We start from the raw sequence: 21,649 nt of genomic DNA, 5'->3' as shown, positions 1-21,649 counted from the left end.
TAATTCAGAAGTACTGAGAATAAATATGAAACGTCTCAAGAAACTTTGAACTGTCAAAAATATTTTGGAAAAAAAAAAAGATTGATGTATTGAATCATCAACAATAAAATCCCAAATATGGGAATGAATATATCTAAGTATTAATTTAAGAGTTGAAACATTCAGCATGACATTTAAATGTCCACAATAAAGTTGAGAATTTAGGTCAAGCGAGAGTAAAGACAAAGTATCTTGAAGGAAGGTAAAAAGTTAAGGATAAAGTTGAATTGTTGAGAATAAAGCTGGAACTTTCACTTATAAGACAAAATGATAGACCAAAGTTAATGAGAAATAACACAATGAAGTCAAGATATCAAATAAAGATGAAACACATAGAATAATGTGGAAATTTTGAGCCAAAATGTTGAATTAGGTTGAGCTAACATCAAAAAGTTGAAAAAAAGAACAGTATGGACAGATGCCCAAGTTAGACACATTATCGAGATGAAAGAGTAGAAAATACTTCAAAGTCAAATTGTTGGAAACAATATTTTTACACAGCTTCATTTCAACCCCTCGACTCCGTTATCAGATCATGTGCAAGTGCAACTTTTCATCTTTGTTCAAATGATCCTAATCTCACTTTTGTCATCACACTTTTGATTATAATGACTGACAATAAAAAAAATAATAATCACAAAATCAGCCGCTTCCTTTATTTTTCCTGCAGCTAATTATCTTCAGCCACACTGGAAAAAGTGAGCGAAGCAGCCTGAAGTGTTGGTCATTTTATTAGATTAATTGGACTTTTGCTTGAGCTTTTGGATGGGTGTGATGGAAATTAATGAGCGACAGAGCTGGGAAATGACTTTGGAAAGCGGCGCAAACACTTCCAGTAACAACCTGGAGGGGGGGGAAAAAAAGCTTTAATATTTAATTAAGGGGAATTTCCAAGTGTGAAAGTGTCAGTCATGATCACAGAACAGTCAACAAACGCATTTCATCCTCTAAAAACAGCCGTTCCAGTGGAAACCATCCAGTCAGTCGGTGCCTTCAGAGAGGTCAAGACATCTTTATTGGCTGAATTTAAAGAGCGACTGTCAGCATTACCGACAGTACAGTAGGTGCCACAGAAGTGTCAAAGCGGGAGGGGGGGGGGGTGGTGGTGGTTAGAGAGGGTGATAACATTTCTCTCTCCCCTCTCCTCTGCCCTCATCTTTCTGAAAAGCATCCTCTCTTTGAAGCCCGCGATGGGAAGAAGGAGCGATTAAAGCAGTCAGCAAGCAAATTAGCATGTCAAAAGGCCCTGAATCAATACCCCGGCTTCTCTCCACCAACACAGCCCCGCGGTCCTCCGTCTCCTCCCTCACCCCTTCTCTCCCTCCGTCTGTTCCCCTCCTTCTCCCTCCATTTTCCCCTGCGCTCCTGCACACTCGTCCCTCTTGCTCTCTTGCCCCCTTCTCTTTTCTCCTGCGCTCACTTTCTTTCAGTGTCCCTCAACCTCTCTCCTCCCTCTCGGCTGGCAGGCGGACGGGGGCGATGGAGACGGGGGTGGGGGGCTTGTAAAGAGAGATGGACGGATGTATAGGCAGAGAAAGGCGGATGGAGAGGGAGAAGTGGACAGGCATCAAGTGGGCATGGGTGGACTGTTTTGGAGATAGAGAGAGGGGATTGAAAGAGGGGAGAGAGAGAGAGAGAGTGAGAGAGAGAGGGGGGGGGGCCCTGCCACCTTCTTTGTGCTGACAGGGAGGCAGAACGGACCTCTCTCGCCAAGAAGAGTGAAAGTGGAAGAAGATGAGGAGGGAGGGAGGGAGGGAGGGAGGTAGAGAGCGAGAGAGAAAAGAGACAAAAAAAAAAGAAGAAAAAGAAAAAGCACGAGGGGGGGAAGTGAAGTGGAAAGAGATTTAGTTCCAGTCTGGCAACCGTGCTTTTTTCTGCACTTCATCCGACGGTTCACCATCGCGCGGAAATCCCTTTGATCTGGGGCAATATGCTGCTGATCGTGTGTGTGTGTGTGTGTGTGTGTGTGTGTGTGTGTGTGTGTGCGTGGATGGCACGTATCTGTGTGTGCTGTATTTGTTCTGTGCATCTGTCTCGGCAGGCGTATCGCGGCCTGTATCATAAACCTCCATTAACGTTGCAATCTGTTCGCGCGATCGGAGCGCGGAGACAAAGCAGCCCGGCGGCTCCGGCGGACGGACCCCCTCGCCCTCGCTCGCCGACAATGGGAAGCTGATTGCAAACACCTTGAAAATGTTTTATCTTCCCTCTTCTGTCTCTCTCGCCCGCTGATTCCTATCTTAAGCTCCCCTCCGTCCAATCCTAGGTGGTCTTTTCTTCCGTCCGTGCCAAGTTCAGCGGCTAAATCAAAGGCTGCTCCGTAGCAATCAGTTTCGGGGGGTTATGACAAAAAGCCTCGCAATAAAAAGGCCGCTGTGTAATCTGATGGGCCCTGAGACTGGACGCAGTGCCCATTTTAATGAGCTGAGACCCCCCCCCCCCCTTCTGTAATCTAAGCGGTCGAGGAAATGACATACTGGGTCATTATTCCCAGAAATAAAACAGGCCTGCACGCCATGAATGTGTGATTTGAATAAAGGCCTACCTGCAGGTTGTGCAGATGGAACAGGTGGTCTGGGTTCTGGACGTTTAATGCACACTCGTGGTTTTCCAGTCAAAATCCTGAGAAGATGACATTCAAAGCAGATCGGTGAATGTTTAGACTATGTGGCTAACCTTTCCGAGCATCCACAGCGATGTGATGGCTGATTGTGTGTTGTGTGGTTTTTATACCTGCTGAGAACTCGAAACAGCAACAGCAACAATGAGGATCTCAGGTGGCATTAACATTGTTTAGTCTGTCTTGTCAAATCATGTGAAAGTTTGTTTGAGAGACGAAAAGTCCAAATGTGCTCGATGCTGAACACGCAGACGAATATGGAGAGCCTTTTAGAGTAATACCACTGATGACCTGTGGGGGCAGTAGAGAAACATAACTGAAGACAACACAAATAATGATCTTATTGTGGAAATGTATATGTAGCAATTTGACAACATCCTGTCACCTGGACATCAGGACAAAGAAGCTTCACGTGCCAGTTGTCTTGAAACATCCTCACTGGTCAAGTTGGAAACATGAGGCAACGGGGAACAAATACTTATTTTATCAGTTTTATTTATTTTGTTTTTATTGACTTCCGGATTAGAAACATTGTCCCACATGGAACTAATAACATGTACTACTCTGTATTATTTAACAGTTAGGCCAACAAAATGACGCCTGACGTTAGAATGGAACGAAACATTTTACATTCACAAACAGGGCATAAATGGACTTTAAGACTATTCGAATAATCGTCATTACTTGGCCCCGAATATTTGGAGGGCAAAAACTGCTATTTGTCAGCCGTACAATAGACTGAAAGCCTTGTTGACAACAGGGCACAAATCAGAAGCACAAACTCTCAAAGCTAAAAAAAAAGACATTGCCATGCTCATCTGAAGGCTTGTTGATGCTATAAATAATATCATTTTCACAATATTCAACTATATAACCGCTTATTTGGCAGCTGCGGCTGTCCTCAGAGTTGTACTGCCACAGCTTTCAGCGGGATTTCAACGCTCTTCAGAATGAAGTGGTGTTTCCATCTGACCTTGTTAGCTAACATTAGCATTAGCAGAAAGAGCTGCTGGCCTGAAGAGCAGCTCTGTTTACCAGAGAACAATTACTGTTGTTTCTGTCATTTCCATGTGACTGGAATATGAGCGCTGTGTGTTTCAGCGACACAATGGTAAATCAACAACGCACCTGTGACACATGTATCTCACTCTAAAACACTCATTTTCTGGTATAGTTCATTTCTTTCATGTAATTTGTTTATGAATAGGAGTTCATGAGCTTTTAACTAGCTATTATTCAGATCTTAATTCGGACCGCACAATATCAAGTGAACGTGTGATATTGCTGAAAATGGTGTGAAGGAAAAGATCTGTGTTTATTTGTGGATAAATCTGATGTCCTCGAGATATTCCAAATAGCAGTCACCTATTCTTTGTCTTTTTTAGTTATTTTTTTCATGCATATATGACTGAAGTTACCAAAAGTAGTTGTTTTTCTTGCCATTTTCACATATTTCTGCTTTAGTCCTTAGCAACAGCCACGACTGTCACAACATGTTTTAATGATTTTTTTTTTTCTTTTTTGCACATGATTACAATTCTGTTGTTTTGAATTCTTATCACAAGCAGATTCTCCGGCCCCTAATGCAATAATGTTTTTAAGTGAAAATGAAAAATTCTAACCTTTCAGTGTCTGTTTTAAATAACAATGGAGCTCTGAGTCACTGAAAACACAACTTTTTGAAAACAGCTTCTAAGTTAGAACTTTTCTAAATCACACGAATGATCATTTCTGTGTAAACCAACATATTTTTAAGTACGTTAACCCCGTCGTAAACGATGTCTTAGTACTTATCCATGAGATGCTGAAATTAAACTTAATAAACTTGTAACTGTAATGCAGATTTCAATTTATATGTCAACTGTTCTGCTTGACATGTTGTGATTTTGCTTAAATAAACACAGAACCATAAGAATTCAAAATTTAATGTGGAATTTTTACAAATTACCTTTGAAAAGAATTTGATCACTCATTTAAGTTAAACACCAGATAGAAAACACCTGTAAGAATCATGTTCATAATGAGCCTGTAAGACATGTAGGCTAAGTCACGTCAGTGTGTGAGGGATTATTCCACACACAAACTCTGACACACGTACCTATCTTTGCTTTCAGCCCATAACTTTGAGATCAGGTGGCCGATGCCCCGCTGAGACGCACAGACTCACTGAAATGCAAACTTCCATGTGTATCAAACACACCGTGGGGCGGCCTGGGCGGTGGAACCTCTCTGCGGGAGAGCTGAAATGTAATTTGGGGAAGCAGAGGTCTCTCTCTCCCTCTCTCTCTCTCTCTCTCTCTCTGTCAGTCGGTGGGGATCCGGCTCTGCAGACCTCCAGCTGGAGGTAGAGGTGCGTCCATGCTCGGGCACGTCTCCAGGATTAAAGCCTTGATCCTTCTTGATCCGCAGCGAGTCGTCAAATACTGCTGGAAGACGGAGGAAGGGGCTGGAAAAAAAAGTGCAATCTCTTAAAGGTTCACGCTACGGAGGTCCGAGAAGGGAAAATAGAAAGAGAGACAAGGAAACGATTAAAATCAAATGATAGATATTCGTGGCGGTGTGTGTGTGTGTGTGTGTGTGTGTGTGTGTGTGTGTGTGGAAGAGAGAAAGTAAAGTGGATGGGGATGATGAATTGATTCCTGTCTCGAGCTCCTGATAAACGGCCGGAGATGTGAGAGGTGAAGCAGGGGGTTGTGGGTACAGACGCCGATGGTCGGCTTTGAACAAGCCCGGCGCGGCCGTGTCGCGACCTCCGGCAGCTGCGGTTGATATTACAGTCACCGTCACTTGCGTGTGTGTGTGTGTGTGTGTTGCAGAGCAGTTTCACTCGTCTTCGCGCAGAGCGGACGGCTTAAGCGCTCGGTTGAGATAACGATGGAGAGCACAGATCTCGTTTCCTCTTCCTGCTGTGGGATGAAATTAAAATGTTATGCAATATTTGCTGCGTTCTTCACTAACTGGGAAGTGGGAAGGCAAGCGGGAACTTCCACTTGGAAAATGGAATGTTTCTGAGTCTTTAGCAAATATTTATGAAGTGAAAAAGACAGATGATGATTGACTGATGTGAAGCGGCGACGCGGCGTCAACCGATAAAGATCAGGAGAGATAACGGGAACGGAGATCCGGGAACCTCCTTATTCAAACTCCTCCACTTCTGAGCTGCTGGCCCGGTTTATCCGGCTCCTTCGTTTAGCCCCTCGCCGTCATCGCTGCTACCGCGTCTCCGTCCTCACTTCAAAGCTAAAAAGCTAAAAACACATTAGCGGAGTAACCCTGCCTGAGCGGCGGCCATTAACCTCCAGCTTCTGTTACACAGCCCGTTAGACACCCTTCACCCCTCGCCTGCAGGGGCCAGGTTCAACCAGCCCGGGGGTCAGCGGGGCCAGCACATGCATCCACTCCTGAGAAGTTTACACACGCGCGCACACACACATACACACAGACGCACACAGACACACACATACCGAGACATGCGAACCGGAGTGGAGGGGAGGGGGCGGCTATCACTCACACGTCAGCAGTGACCTCGATGCCGTTTTGAGCGAGAGGAGAAAGTGGGGTCGGGGGGGATTTGTGGTGGAGGGTGCGGGGGTCCGAACGTACATCATGAAAGGTCAGAGGTCGGAGCAGTGACAGCCACAGCGGAGACCATCGGAGCGTCGTCGGGCTTGACATGAGCCGTCGAAGAACTAGTGACCCAGCACAGTTTTTGTGTACCTCGAAGGTGCGCACACACACACACACACACACACACACACACACACACACACACACACACACACTGCTCATATAATGCAGCAACACAATGGCATCTGGAGCGCAAAAACACACATGCACACACACTGCACTCCGTGCACACACAACCACAATAGGTGTTTTTTTGAGGCCCCAGACAGGCTGTCGTCTGCGAGCTACAAGTAGATTACCTAAACAAACAAGCTAAAAATACCTTCCTTTTCACCCGTAAGTCGACCCCATCCCTCAATCCGCCCTGCCTCGCCTTAAAAAAAAAAAAAAAGAAAACAGCCAAGGTTGATGTTAAACTTGCCCCCGAGACCACAGACAAGCGGGTAATTAAGTGTGTGTTGGTGTTTCTTTGGGCTTAAGCGTTGACAGATGTGTGTGTCACGTACTGTATGTCTCACGTGAGGAGGTGTGTGAGTGGCGTGTGGCGAGGAAAGGACACTTGAAAGCACAATGTTTATTAATTTAGATGGTTTACATGGTTTTTTTATGCTTTCAACTACACAGCAAAAATAAAAAAAATACTTTAAATGATTGAAAATGAAGATTTCCCATGTGTTTTTTTTTTTTATGTTTTAGTGATTAAAAATTTTTTAACCCTTTTTTGGAAATTTTGACACTTTGTGGATTCTTGGGTCAAATCACAGCCTCTTGTGGGCCGGTTTCGGCCCACGGGCCTTATGTTTGAGCCTCCTGTTGTTGGAGGCAGCTTGTTTGAATTCTGTTTGCCTTTCGGCTAAGAGCCGTCATTTCTGCCGTCAGATTGCAGGTATCAGGCTACAAAAGGTTTTGCTTTTGCTCCGGGCTGTGTGCGCTGTGCCGCCGACGTCACACGGTAACAGTTTTCCTGTCGCATTGTATCCACCTGAGGACACACACACACACCTGTGAAAGGAAGGATTTAGAGGCCATTCAAGAGCTGCACCGTGAAGAATTATGAAGTCATGACTCAGGTGTCGGGTTCGCAGTAAACGCTCAATTTTCCCACAAGAATCTTTCCAGAAAGGCCACGTTTTATGGAGTGAAGTTATTAGGAACTACACTGGGGTAATGTGAAGCTTTAAACTGGATATTATTTGAGATCACTGCGGTTGTCTGAGCTTTGCGCTCCCAGTGTTTTTCTTGAGGTGTTTTCAATGCTAACATTGCATATTAATATAAATGCTGTAAACAGTGAGTGCCAGTATTTCTATTCATTTGTAAGTATCTAATTGGAATCTTTCAATGAGCTCATTCATTTTTTAAAAAAATCATACTCTCCACTGACATCAAAGGTCTTAGGCGTGTCGTTTTAAGTGAAAATGCATTGTTTTTTTTTTTCTTTTCCGTTTAAGAAAATTCTGGAACACCATGTTTTGAGAACAAAACTTCCATCTTGGGAGCCTTTCTCAACATGTTGTGTTTACAGTCCCTCAGAGCATCACTGTCATGTAAATGGACCCCAAACACACAACGGACGTTTTCTGCTTTTACTTGAAAATGTTGTGGTGAAGACAGGCCCTCGGTCTGTCTGGTTTGAGATTAGCATCTGATGCATTATGTCGGTTGTAACGTACCGTACATGTCTGATCGGTTCCTGCTTTCATTGTAAATAAAATGGGTTTCATTCAATCCCAGGTGCAGAATGCATATGAGACATTGCTTATTGTGCAGGGAAAGAATAAAAATGCAATCAGCACACAATGCGCTGGCAGAAGTGTGCATTGAGCTGGTGGTTTGCGGGACCTCGGCAGTGATTTGTTATGTATTTGTGTTGCGCGACGCGACACGTGGTTTACACTTGTTTACAGAGTGAGCTATGAGGCCCCATTCAGACTGCTTCCCTATCGCTTCCTCCTCAGCCCCACTCACCTATTCTTAGTGTTTCTGTGTGCTCTCCTCACACATCCTCCCTTTTCCTGCCCCATTCTCCTTGACTGGAACGGCTCAGCCCCCCAGATTGTGCAACCTCCTCGCACAACGCCATTAGCATACGTGCTAACCTCCGCCTCCCACGTATCTGATGATTTTTTTTCTGTTCATAATTGATTCGGAATGCAGCTTTTCGTATTATAAACAATGTCAGGAAAGCATGCTCAGTGAAAACACACACACACACAACAGGGTCACCATGAGACTCGAGCCCCCCTGAGACCTTGAGGTAATTAGACCGAGACAATACCTCAACCGAGTTTGTGCACCTCCCATCATCCCTGCTGCGCCACCGTCGCCGAGTGTACTCCCACAACCCCAATGCCATGGATTGCGGTGTGAGTGTGTGCCTATGTGTGTCTTTGCCTGCATTTGCATGCGGCGCACGCACTGCAAAGCGCGTCTCTATAGTCCAGAGGGCCTTTGAAGGGCTTTGTGCTGCTACCTGAGAGCGTGCAGGTGTGCAGAGGTTTGTGAGCGTGTGTTTGTGCATACATCCCTTGTCTTGTTTGCCTTTGAATTACGCTCCATTACCCACCTGCCGCGTGAATCTTAGGTCACAAAAGGTCCTCAGCCGGTTGGCATGGCGCCCGGCTTTGGGTGTTGCCACCCTTTTGCGGGTCTGGCATGGGCGCAAAAGTGGAATCCGAGCGGCTACAACCCGGCCCGGCCAAGTCAAACAGCGATCCGTCAAACAAAGATAGATCTGTTTTCTCATCCCATTTCTCTCCTCCTGTGTACGTATCTGTTTTCGCTTTTTCGGAGTTTCATTTTTCCCTACCTCGCATTCACTTTCAGGACCTTGTGTGTCCCGTTTTGAGGAGTGGCCCTGCAGCATGTGAAGTGGCTGGGTGGAATGCTTTAGATTTGTGCGATATACCCATTGTGCTGATATTCCTTCTTAAGGCCAGGCTCGAGGAATTATGGAGGAAGCTAAGGCCTACGTGTCAGTAAGAACGCCGAGGCCTTGGTTCACAGGAAGTCCTCAGAACAATATTTCATTTTTTTTTTCAGTTATGCAGTCCGAATAGTTACAACATAGGTGGCACCCCAGAGAACAACTGCAAAAAAAAAAAAAAAAAAAAAGACTCTACTTTGGAGCAGTTTGCTAGTCTGACAGTCTTACAGAAATCAAGGTTTTTGGAAGATTTCACCTCTGGAAAGTTGCAAATATGCACATTTTTCAACATCGTCTGGTGTTGGTTTGAATTTACATCAAGAAAGAAAACAATCTGCAGTAAAACTCAAACAACTCAACAAAAGTCACAATATTGTGTGACAACAAAAAAAATCAGTGATGTGCAATTCTTTGAACTGATTTTAAGATGAGAATAACACATATGGATCAAATAGTGTGACTGATAATATTTTTCCTTTTTGGGATTTGATGACAGCAGCATGAACAGCACGCGTTTAAACAGTTCATGGTCTCTTCTTTCCCATTATTGGGAGTGTGTAGAACACTGTTAATAATGTTGATTGCTAATGTACAACCTTGGTTTTTTAATATCTATAAAACGTGGTTTTGCAGCACTTTTTTAATGATAAAAAAATTTTAACCATTGAAGATTTTGATTTTACCTATATTTTTCCTTAAAATTCTGTAGAAATTCACAGAATGACACTCAAATTTCATTGACTTGTGCACTAAATGAGCTTCACAAGTGTTTTTTGGTGACAGACTTGATGCTCTATCCTCTCTTTAAATTGAGGAATATTTTCAAAAAGAAATCAGAATTTTTGATTGACTTCCACTTCAAGAGAAAGCCTCTCTGTGTTTAGATGGATTCTCTGCATGGTGCTGCTCTGACGTGGTCGCGGATGCACTGATGAAGTGTGTTCACTGACAGTGGTTTTCAGACGTGTTTATGACCCCGTGCTGTGATTTCTTGTCGGCTTTAATCGCATCGCTGCCTGATGGTTTGAGGATCAATGCTCAACCATATTGTCTTTTTGGCTTTACTCCAGGATTGTCTGAGTCTATTAATCATATTCTGTCATCCTTCTCAAAATGAATCCTATCATCGTTTTCTGTACCACAGTGTAAGATAGTCATTTATTTGTAGCATTACACAACTTCAAAAGGGCTTCACGTATAGCTGTTAACTAATTTTAAACACTTGTTTTTTTTTATGTTCATATTACATCACTGTAATTCAGTTTATTTGCATTTTAGAGGAAGTCCCAGTTTCTCTGGCACTGTATCAGTCTGAAGAAGCTGTTACTCTTTTGTTCTTGTGCTTCGTCTTTGTTGTAAATGTTCTTCTGTATTTCCTTCTCATCCACTTCTTTGGGTGCTGCTCCTGTGTGTTAGAAGCAGACATTTTAATTAGCATTACGTCTTGGGTGGCTTGCTCCTGATGGATCGGCCCGGCTGACAACACAGCTATAAATCATCTGGCTTTTGACAAACTACTGGCAACTCTTGCAAAGCCCCCCTCCTCTGCTGGCGCTGACCATCATTAGCAGAAGCTGCTGTAATTGTCACCAAGGTTAGCATGTGTGTTATTAATGTTGTTAGCCTTTCTGCCTTTTGTTGGAGACTTTCATTAACACGAGCAACAGCGTCGACCCAGATGTCACCGCTCAGATTTGGGGTGTCTTCTGGTTTTGCTTTTGTTGGGGATTCGGTGGCCTTTTCCCCGTCGCCGGGTCGAGGTCAAGATGTGTGTCGAGTGTAACTCATCTATCTTGGTGATCAGTTTCGGTGGCCGTGTGTCCCTCATCAATCACGCTGATGTGTTTCCGCCGGCCGTGTGGCTGCGTGTCGCCGTCGGGGCCGGAGGTAATTAATAACCCTGGGTGACAGAATTAATGAGTTAACCTGCTCCACTCTCCTGCTGTTCCAGTGACAGATGCTAACGGTCAGCAGCTAGTTATCTCCGCTAATACGCTGGTGGCTCAGGTGTAGTGAAGCGGATTGTTCTTTATCGTCAGGTTTTGGATGAACGGGATCTACATTCAGCTTCTAACTGCAGCTTAGGGTAAACAAAGCTCTTTTGGGAAAGTAATCCCTGCTTGCAGGAGTCTCATCTGAGCAACAAACCACTTTCTGCAAGGAGTCAAGAGATAGAAGAAGCACAAAGGCAGAGGTGGATAGCAGAAAGGCAGGTTGAATAGTGATGGTCGGCTCCTTAAGGTGCAGGAGACGGAGAGACTCTCCTTGCCCTCGGGTCCTGAAAGCAGATCACATTGCTTTTTGAAAGAGTGGCTTTGTGAGGACGCCTTTGACTGCTCCTCTGAAGAACGCTCGCTGTCTGTTATGACAAAAAAAAAAAAAAAGCCACTGAGTTTTCATCACCTGAAGAAGATAAAGCAAGGTCTTGAAAGGAAGGAAAATGCAGCAGTTTGAACTTAATTCTCTCCTTTTCTTGATTTCAAGGGAGGCGATTGTTCTGCCTGGGCAGGTCTAGTTATTGTGTGCCGTGTGCTGGGTGTTACGTTCCCAAAGTTTTCTTTTCCTTTTTTTTTTTGTTGTTGAGGAGATTGCTATTGTAGTACAGGTTAGCTCTCATGCTTTCTCTCCCGAGAGTATTGGGTACTTTGTTGTGTGGGCTGCAGAATAGCTCGTCCATCAGGCTTCGCATGCGGGTCGCTCAAGGTGGGCTGCAGTAGGAGGCTGCGTGGGTAGATGTGGCTTTATTTGGGAGCATCCACGGCTGTTCAAAGCGCGGCTGTGTGGGTTGTTGCCACTCAGAGGAAAACTTAGCTGGGCTTTAGTTGGCTCGCGTGGGGGTAGCTGTCATTGTATCATTAGCTTGCTCCTTTTTTTAATTTATTTTTTTCTATCAGATAGTCACTATGAACCAATTTCCCCTTCCTTTTTATGCAGTGTGACCAATTCATCCGGCAGTATCCTCAGCACTCAGACCAAACTATACTCATTAACTCCCTCTCCCTTGTTGCCCCCTTTCCTCTAAATGGGCTGCAGCTCAGAGACAACAGGGATGGGGATGGGGCAGAGGAAGGGTTTGACAAAAAAAAAAAAAAAAGAGGGGGGTGAAAAGAGACTAAAGCGAGACCAGAGAAGAGGATTGAAAGAGCTGCTGGGAGAAAAAGAAGGGAAGAATGTGATGTCCCCAGTCTATGAGGGATTCCATTATTTTTGCCTTTGCAGAATAGAACAGTAAGTCACCAGTCTCTTTGTCTGCCTTTGATCTCTCAGCTCAGGGATTTGGCACCTGACAAACCCTTCTCTGTCTGAAAGGAGGAGGCCTGCCGAGAGAAAGCCTCAGAGAGCGAGATGGAGGGCAGGCCGGGAAAGAATGCAGGAGAGCTGTAGCGACCGACGGGGGCGAAAATGGAGACAGCAGTGTGTGGAAAAATTGGGTTAGAGCTGCATAAGAGGATATGATGAAGGCTTCCCAGCTCAGGTCCCATAAAAACTAAACACACATGCATGTCCATGTGTGTCTGTCTCTGCGTCTGTGTGGAGGTTTGCCACGGCCAGTGATAAATCCAGCAAAGTCTTAAGGGAGATTCCTCTCCGAAGCCGCAGTCTTCTTGGACCACCCACTAGCACTGTGGTCTCTTCTCCAGTGCGTACACACACACACACACATTCATATTCCTAATAGGAAGCAAATTCCCGTGCTTTACTCGGATATCGACCTTTCTTTTCCCCTCTGCTGCTCCTTTCTTTAGGGCAATCGTGGCTATAAACAAGCCTAGATATGTTGACATCACTTTTTCAAACAAGAGCTTTAAACCCCAGACCGCAGATGAAGACGCCAGAGCATGTCTAAAAAAGCAAAAACAGGGATACAGAGTCCTGCAAAGAATTCCAGGGCAGCCTCTGAGCCCTTCAGGAGGGGAAGGAGGGGGTCATCCTGGGACAGCTTAATAATTGACGGGCGAAAAAACTCATCAACCGTGGCACAGTTTGAGGTAGCCTGCTCTTAGATCACATCTTTAGTCTTTTAAAGAGGCTCAGACCCAAAGGCCGTGAAGCATAGGACTCAATTAACTCTCCCTCCAAGCTTTTAGCGCACAAGGCATCGGCTCATGAACAGCTGGTCAACCCTGCTATCAAGTCTGCACACTTTCCTGGTCAGCGCACACGTACAAACCCTGACAGCAACTTTGTGTTTCATCACCTGAAGCGGTCACAACCTCTTAAACAATGCCTTCACTATCCCAAAGTTCTTCTTTTGTTTCTCAGTGATGAGTGTTGAAGGACTGCTTTAAAGATAGAGAGATAACACAAAGTGCCTCCCAGCTAATCTCTTCTCTTTTTTTTTTTTTTTTGATAAGTGTGAAGAAAAGAAACGGAGGCTTCACACACCCCTGCGGGCTACAATCAATGAGGCCCTTGGCTTAATGTTAGCGAGTGAAGCGACAGGGATTTAGTTCCTGATTGAGCGAGTAAGAACTGGCAAAGAATGGCTCAGCAGGTAGCAGCTAGCCCCAGCTCGGTTAACGCCACGCTGCGCTAATCCAGCTGCTACAGAGGAGCTGCTGTTCGGCCAAAGAGCCGGACTTTGTTGCACTTCCAAGAGAGTAGATTTCCTGATATTTTGGAGAGGTTTGTGAATTTATTTGGCTGCTTATAATGGCCGTTTTTGGAGGCTGTGCTTTCTTCATGCTGGGGAACACATGGATCGGCACTGACTTCATTTGTAATGTCTGAGGTCTTAACTTCAACATTCAAGTAAAAAAGCAAAGCTTTTGCTGTGTTTTGGGGGTCTGTTTACCACATGGCAGCACTCGGGTCCACTGACAACACGACTTTTTGAAAACGGCTACCAAGGTGGAACTTTCAAGGAATGCACCATCTCTGTTGCTGCAGAAATGAGCAAAAACACAAATTGTTGTTGTTGGACTCCGTCACCTTGTAATTAGAACATTTATTTCACTTACAATATATAACACCTCTTAAGCAGTCCCCAAAGCACTTTACACTGTTTATCATATTCACCCATTCACACAGGCATTTACATACCAGTGGAGGCGTCTGCCGTGCAAGGTGCTCAGTCCATCTTTTGGGAGCAGTTTGGGGTTCAGTGTCTTGCTCAAGGACACTTAGACATGTGGACCACTCTACCAACCGATCCACAGCTGCCCCATAGACATTGGAAACACTTGTTACTGCACGTGCGCACCACAGATGTGGTGAATAATTCTTTTGCATCTACACGAGCAGATGGACAATAACAAAACACAGAAGCTTCTGTAATCAAGTAGTTTCTCCTGGGACTTGGTCATGTATATATGGCTTTTCTAATTGAGACTAATCTGTAATGGCAATCTTCGTCGTCTGTGCATACGAATGCCTGTATACCTGCATGTGTGTGTGGCTTCATCACTACACAACAGCATCCACTAGTGGCCCAACATGCAAACTGAATCTCTTTCAGTGGTTCTGCCATTTCCGTTTCAGACAGTTTTATAAATGTTGCCATGTAAACACAAAACTTTTCTTTAATGAAAATGCAATAATGTTGGGGGTCTAAATTTGCTGATGAGACTGGATTCTGTGTATTTACTTGAAATCGGATCCCTCTGAATGTTCTCTGCATTTTACTTCCTCTCCTACACTCTAAGTCTAATTATTGTACCGATACTGGGAGTAAATTTACCAATCTGTCCTCAGTGGGTCTTTTTTACATCAAAGCAGGCACACACCACCCACTCTTAACTAAACCCACACCAGCAACCCTCGGGCCTCTACACCGTTGGCCCTCTGTCAGAAAGCGAACAGCAGCTCTGCTGAATGACAGGTTATTTGGTCCAATCGGTGTTGCGACTGTCTGCGCTGCACCTCTCTGAGAATTGTTCTTTTGTCCTCCTCTTCTGGTTCAGCGCTCAGGGGGTGAAACATAACCCTGCTCAGGCTTCCCCGGCCATTATAGAAACGGATAGAGGAAGGAGAACTCCTTGAAAGACGAGCCCTCCAATCAAACTGTCACTCAAAAGAAAGGGGAGCACTGTCGCCAAAAGTAGGAAAAGTGTCACTTCGGTTACCATTTCAGACTGAGGTGTGTGTGTGTGTGTGTGTGTGTGTGTGTGTGTGTGTGTGTGTGTGTGTGTGTGTGTGTGTGTGTGTGTGTGTATGTGTGTTGGGGAGAGTGAAAAAAGCCCAGTCTAGAGAGACTGACAGAGCCCCCAGTGTGCCAAGCGTGGTGGCATTTGTTTGTTAAATGGTCTGAAATGCCACCGGCTCTGGTTTCATTGCAGCACAGAGTCTTGCCAGCACAGAATAGCTGCATTTGAATTTGTGAGAAAGACAAGAGGTAATTATTTGATCTTTTCTTGTTGTCAGAGCAAATAGTCGGCTTTTCTCGTCTCCTGTTGTTTCTGATAATAGAACGCCGACTCGTGAGGAAGGTGAAAAGGGAGAGGGCGCTGAGGATGGAGAAGGAAGACAAGCGTGGGCTGGGGGGTGTGTGGGGAGGGGGTTGGGATTGGCAAAGCAAGAAGAAGAAGAAGAAGCCTCTTGGCAACATATAGTTTTCCTGTTCTTGATTCAAAGGAAAACTGTCATGAGTGGAACATCCTCCTCTCCTAATGTACAGTTGTACAAATACAATTCTATGGCTACATTGCCTCAACACCCAAATCGCCATCTTTGTTTGTGCTTCATATATGCATCATTGGGACATTTGCTCGGTTGGTGAACCATTTCAGTCCTTAACAAAGGATCGGCTGATGATTAGATGGATTGCCGAGCAGTGCCGTACAGACCTGTGTGGTCTCTTGAGGCTTTGTGCTAATGGCCTTGCTTTCAATGAGTGTAGTCTCCCCAGCTGGTCCAGACCAGCAGCAGCTGGGATAAATTATCCTGAAGTTAAGTATCATTTGTAGGTACATGGTATCGAGCTGATGTATCCTTACATCTTTGTAATCCCCTGATTCTTTTTGTTAAAAAGGAATCGCTCAACAACTGCTTAAAGGATTTAGTACATTACAGTCCACACCGTAATACCCCCTTTGGTGTTGCTCTGAATTTTCATCTGGCAGCGCTTTGGTTTATCATCAAACACTTAACCAGTGGCTGTTACTTTAGGTTTACCATGCTGATGTTATCACGTAGCTTATGGGGCCGATGCACTGCCCTTTGGATTTGTGACCATACCTGGAGACACAACACAATGTTCAGGAAAAAAAAGACATTTACCAGTTTTTCACGCCATGTTACTTTTGATTTGAGTACGTTTACACCAAACACGCTCTTTGTATGGTCTCTGCACCAGCAACAGTCTGGATATGTGTTTATTGAATCCAAGAGTGAAGCTGTCAGGGATTTAGGGGTTATCAGTGTTTTAGCGTAGTCTCTGGCTCATGCACGCAAATGATTTCTAGTCCATAATGACCAGTGATTAAGTTTCAGCACCAAAAGCACTCATGGTCAGGTTAAACCAAATCCTGACGGATGGGCCCATTGACAGCTTCCAACATCACAAAAACAAATAACTAGTGACCCAACATGTTAACTACATCGGTTTAAGCATTTGTGTAATTTCGCAGTAGCAGTAAAGAGACATTGTTTCCAAAATGTTGCCATGTAAATGCAAAACACTTTAAACGATGTCCTCTAAATCAGGACTTAAAGAATGACTCTCCTTGTGTTAGTTAGAGGCTTTTAATTTAAAATCTGTTATTTTGTGCACATTGTGTTGTTACACTTCAGGGTTCATACTAAAACACAAAAATGAAATGTTTGTTTCCAAAGCTCCTCATTACAAATGCTTATTCTCCACCACATCCTCAGGATGCTCCTCAGGCTGTTCAATATCCTGCTTGTAGATAAGTTTTTGCAAAGTCTTACAATCTCAACACTTTAAGGGAACTAACATATTGTCTTTTTTCTCGATTCCTTCTTTTTTTTTTTTTTACCACATTGATTGTTGAAGCTATGTTGCACGTTGACAGACATGAGCACAACCTCATCTTCCTTTTTGTCCTTGTTGTCTTTCAGCCTGTAAGATCGGTTACTACCGCGCTCTGGCCACCGACGGCTCCTGTTCCAAGTGTCCGCTCCACAGCTACTCGGTCAGGGAGGGATCCACCTCCTGCGCCTGCGACAAGGGATACTTCCGCTCGGAGACAGACCCGGCGTCCATGCCCTGCACCCGTAAGTACACCGTATACAACACCCCACCTCCAGGCCCAGAGGGGCTGCGGTTTCCAGCCATTTTTAAACAGCTTAAAATAGCTGACTGCCTACTGTATTAGTAACCAAGCCCTGCTATTGAAAAGAGGTCTACCTCACACACATGCAGTACTCGCCCAAACATGGTCATTGATTCTGTCTTCTTGCCTCCTGATCCGTGTCCGCCTGAATTACCAGTTCACACACACACACACACACACACACACAGACACACACACACACACACACAATCACTCTGCGCAAACATAAAGCAGGAGGCTGCTGTGTTAATGGGTGTATTTTGATTCCAGGTGGTACTTAGTGATCAGTCACGGTGACGCGGAGCTAATGAGGGTATAAACCGCCGCATCTCCAAACTCAGTCTTCCACAGAGCTCCGGCAAAAAACAGAGAAGAGCAAGAGCGGTAGGAAAGACAAATAGAGATCCAGAAAAACCTCGGTGGGAGGTGATGAAGAACGGTGGAGAAAATGGGGGAAGGTGAAGACACACGCAGGTAGTGAATAAGAGATGCGACAGAGAATACAGGTGAAGATGCCAAAGTGCGAGAGATAAGAGATATAGGAAGCTAAAAGCAGGAGCGAAGGATGTCGTTCAGTGTTATATTCCTCAGAGGGAATCTTCACTCTCCACCATCTGGCTGTGTGAGTCAACCGTGTTGAATCTGGTTTTTCCAAACCCCACTGACTCACCTTCTCGTGTGTGTTTGAGCAAAATACTCTCAAGCACAATACCTGCTCCGTATTTCTCAAAACCTGCTTTCTTTTCCTCAGAGCTGGGAGAAATGTACACATCCGGAGAGCGAACCAAGGAAAACTCAAAACACCTAACGCGCAAATCCCCCCGCTCCCCTTTCCCAGGGAAAAAAAACAAGATTCTGGAAGTGTCTGAGCGAGCGTGTGTCACGAAACAGTTGTAACCAGCAAAACATCTGTTCAGATGCTTAGTTCATAGTTGGCTCGACGTTCTGTCGAGTTCCTGTGGATTCGTCACTCAGCGAAACAGCTCATTGAATCAGATGAGTAGATGAACCCCTCCGAACCCCCCTTCCGCCTGAACTAATCATTCCCCAGTACAGTAGTTGATTTTAATGGGGCACTGTCAGCAGTTGCTGCAATTTTGGCCTCATCGGTGGTGAGATTTGTATCTTTTCTCTCGGTTTTGCCTGATTCAGCTGACTTGTTGAATTGCTTTCTGCATTTGTCATACAAGTTGGGAAATAAAATAACGAATGGATATAATTATGTTTCTGACAGAGAAATGCAGTGAAATAAGAACAGAAGAAAAAAAAACTCAATGCTAAATAACCTGCCACTATAAAAACCAGGGGTGTCAAACATAAGGCGATTTCAAACAAATGTTTGAGATGCAGCTATTCTTCTGTAAATACTTACTTCGGTCGAGTTTTGAAAAAACAAAAAAAGTTTCAACATTTTTGTGGCCGGTAAGTCATTTCTTTAATAGAGGAAATTCCTGTTTTTTTTTTATAATCATTTGTTTCAAAAATATAATAAGGTAATTGTGCTTTGAACAGAGATATTTAATACGTTTAAATTAAAAGCCTGCTGTTGGACATTCCTTTAAAATTAGTATTAAGTTACTACTATTCTAAGAAGTGATTATAATTGCTGCAGTGCAACAGTAGGACATATTTTCAATACTCATTACACATCTGTTTAACACATAATTTATTCCAACTAAATTGTATTCTTGGTTGTTTTGACCATTTTTTTGTTGCAAACAATGTAATATTTTAGTAGGATCCAACTCATTTGCATATTATTTACCTTTTAAACAATCGGTTTTCTTGATATCTTTTTCTGAGAGAACTTGCTGTTTGAAGCAATCGAGCGCCTCGCTGGTTCCCATCCTCCTGTAATGGAAATCAAGGAAGGAAATGAAAGGAAAAGCACATAATTGAGTTATTATGAATTCTTCAAGATAAACAAAGTGCTTAAACTCTTTGCAAATTAAATTTGGAAAATGGGATTCTGCGGACAGAATTAGTGCATCTTTATTGTGTCTTTTAATACTTGTTGAGCTGTTAAAGAGGTTGTGGTTTGATTAAATCTTGGCGCAGCCCCGAGGATTAATATACGAGAATAAAATGACTTTCCCCCCTCGTGATTGCTTCAGCACATCACTTACACGTTACTACCTCTGTTTTAAAGGGATGAGCCGCAGAGCGGCGGTGGGGGGATGCGGGGCGTCCCGGCCCCATTGTCTTGTTAGTCACAGCGGCGTTTTACGACGGCCGCTGCCGCAAGTAACAGCTGTCGGGGCTCATTACTGGGCCCATTTTACAGGGCCGCCGTCTCCGTTGCATTCCTCAGCACGGCAGTCAGGAGCCGAACATTAGCCCGGCTCCCTCGCCGACCTTTGCCCCGCCCTCGTCAGCCGGTCAACATTTGATCTTTGACCTGTGACCCCGTCTGTCGACTGCTGTTTTCCCTCTCCGCTTTTGTTTTTTTGTTTTTTTTTTTTTAATACTTGCCCACATGTTAGCGCTCTGTAATTACCACTGTCACTCACACCCTACCTCGTCCACATTTTGTTTTCATTTCCTCTTTTTCTTGGTAAAACTTCTCCGAGTCATGAGCGCGGTAAATGAAGAAGAAAGAGAGAGAGAGAGAGAGAGAGAGAGAGAGAGAGAGAGAGAGAGAGAGAGAGAGAGAGAGAGAGAGAGAGAGAGAGAGAGAAAGCAGCCTCTAAAAGTCATTTCCTCATTTTGCCTTGTTGAAGGTCAGACTGGGAAAGAGTCAGCGTCTGCAGTAATTGGGGTGTGTGTGTGTGTATGTGTGTGTTTTGTTGGGTAATTGAAAACGCTTTCCCCTCCTTCGGCTGGTGTTGTAGAGATGATGATTAAAACTGGATGTTGTCATTCTCACGATGAGTGGCGACTTCACCGCATCCTTCCACCTCTGCTCATTTGCGATTATCGTTGGTTTGATCGGCCGATGTTCTGCTCGATCAAGTCTCTCTGTTTCCATTGGAGGCACCAGACAGCCTAAATTATAAAAATGTAATCAACTGAGGCTGACACTGCTGAGTCTTAACACTAGGAGGAGATTTAATTGGTTATAATTTTGGAGAAGTGATCTTAATCACAGGAAATCTTGAGGACATCATAAATTTTAGCGTCGTTGTCAGATCAACAGGTGCAATGAACAGATCCCAAAAGACCGACTGGACTGAGAGAAGTCATGTTTGCGTGCACTTTGCATTCAGACTTTGTGTAATCAAATTAACAGAATATTAAGTATGAGAGAAACATGCGATTACTCACAATCAATTGGGGTAAGTTGTTGACCAGAGAAAGAGCACCGTGAAGAACAATTCTCACTGCACACACACGTTAACATCATCTCCATCAGTGTGTGTATGGATCGTAAGTCAAATCGTTACCACAATGCTAAACATCCCTGCATGTTTACCTGATATCGTGCAGCCCGACTGGTGAACAGAGATGACTTAAGAAACTAAAGAAGCGAAGGACACGAGCGAGTGACTGTAGAAGAATCTGAAAATTTATGTGCAATACTTAAAATGTGGCCCTCGGTCAAAAAAGTCTGGACACCCTCGACCTGGAGATTTTTCCTCCCACTCGTTGGATCTCCCGACTCCAGGAAGCCGCCAGGACAAATGACTTTTTTATTGCTTTTCAAGGAATTATGAACAGACCTTTCTGACATTTGTTTTCTGGTTTATGGTTAATTTTCTTGTTGTGCTCGTGATGACTCACTGCTATTGTACTTGGCTTCGACCCCGCATTTCTGTTGCCAGTGTTGCTGAATCTATACTAGCTGAGGCATTTCTAGTGGCTCTGCTTTATCACAAGCTTTGGCAGGGTTTGTTTTTCCTCTTCCACAGGCAGCTGTACAAAAAAAGTGCACGTATGCTCTCAGTGTCTGTTCAGAAGTGAGCTGCAGTTTCCTTTCCTGGACGGCAAGACTTTTCCCTTCCAACATGTTGATCGAATTTTCTGATTGTAGACACACAAGTTCAGATTGTAATATTTATCGGAAATGAATCCAGTCTGAAATGGATGAGGTGGGGTAGTTGGACTATCCGAGATCTCATGGAAACTTTGCTTGATAATCATAATTGCTGGACAGTTTTTGGTTTCCAGTCATGTATGAAAGTGCATGTAGTTATGTGAATTGTAAGGGAATACGTGTTGGCTTACCCTGGACGTCATTGTTGTTTTTCTTTATATCGTCCTTTC

The 21,649-nt window shown here is 44.3% G+C and overlaps 1 protein-coding gene across 3 annotated transcripts in view; it reads left to right on the top strand.

The window, feature by feature from the left end:
• Window positions 1-21,649, top strand: part of epha4l (eph receptor A4, like) — a 64,669-nt gene that overhangs the window by 11,120 nt on the left and 31,900 nt on the right. For all 3 annotated transcript variants that reach the window (XM_030107811.1, XM_030107810.1, XM_030107809.1), the window contains exon 4: window positions 17,232-17,387. In XM_030107811.1, coding sequence (XP_029963671.1) covers window positions 17,232-17,387 — 156 coding nt within the window. The remainder of the gene's footprint in view (window positions 1-17,231; window positions 17,388-21,649) is intronic.

Source organism: Salarias fasciatus, chromosome 14, assembly GCF_902148845.1.
Source record: "Salarias fasciatus chromosome 14, fSalaFa1.1, whole genome shotgun sequence".
NCBI lineage: Eukaryota > Metazoa > Chordata > Actinopteri > Blenniiformes > Blenniidae > Salarias > Salarias fasciatus.
The sequence above is the reverse complement of the archived record's forward strand: the minus strand, read 5'-3'. Positions and strand labels throughout refer to the sequence as shown.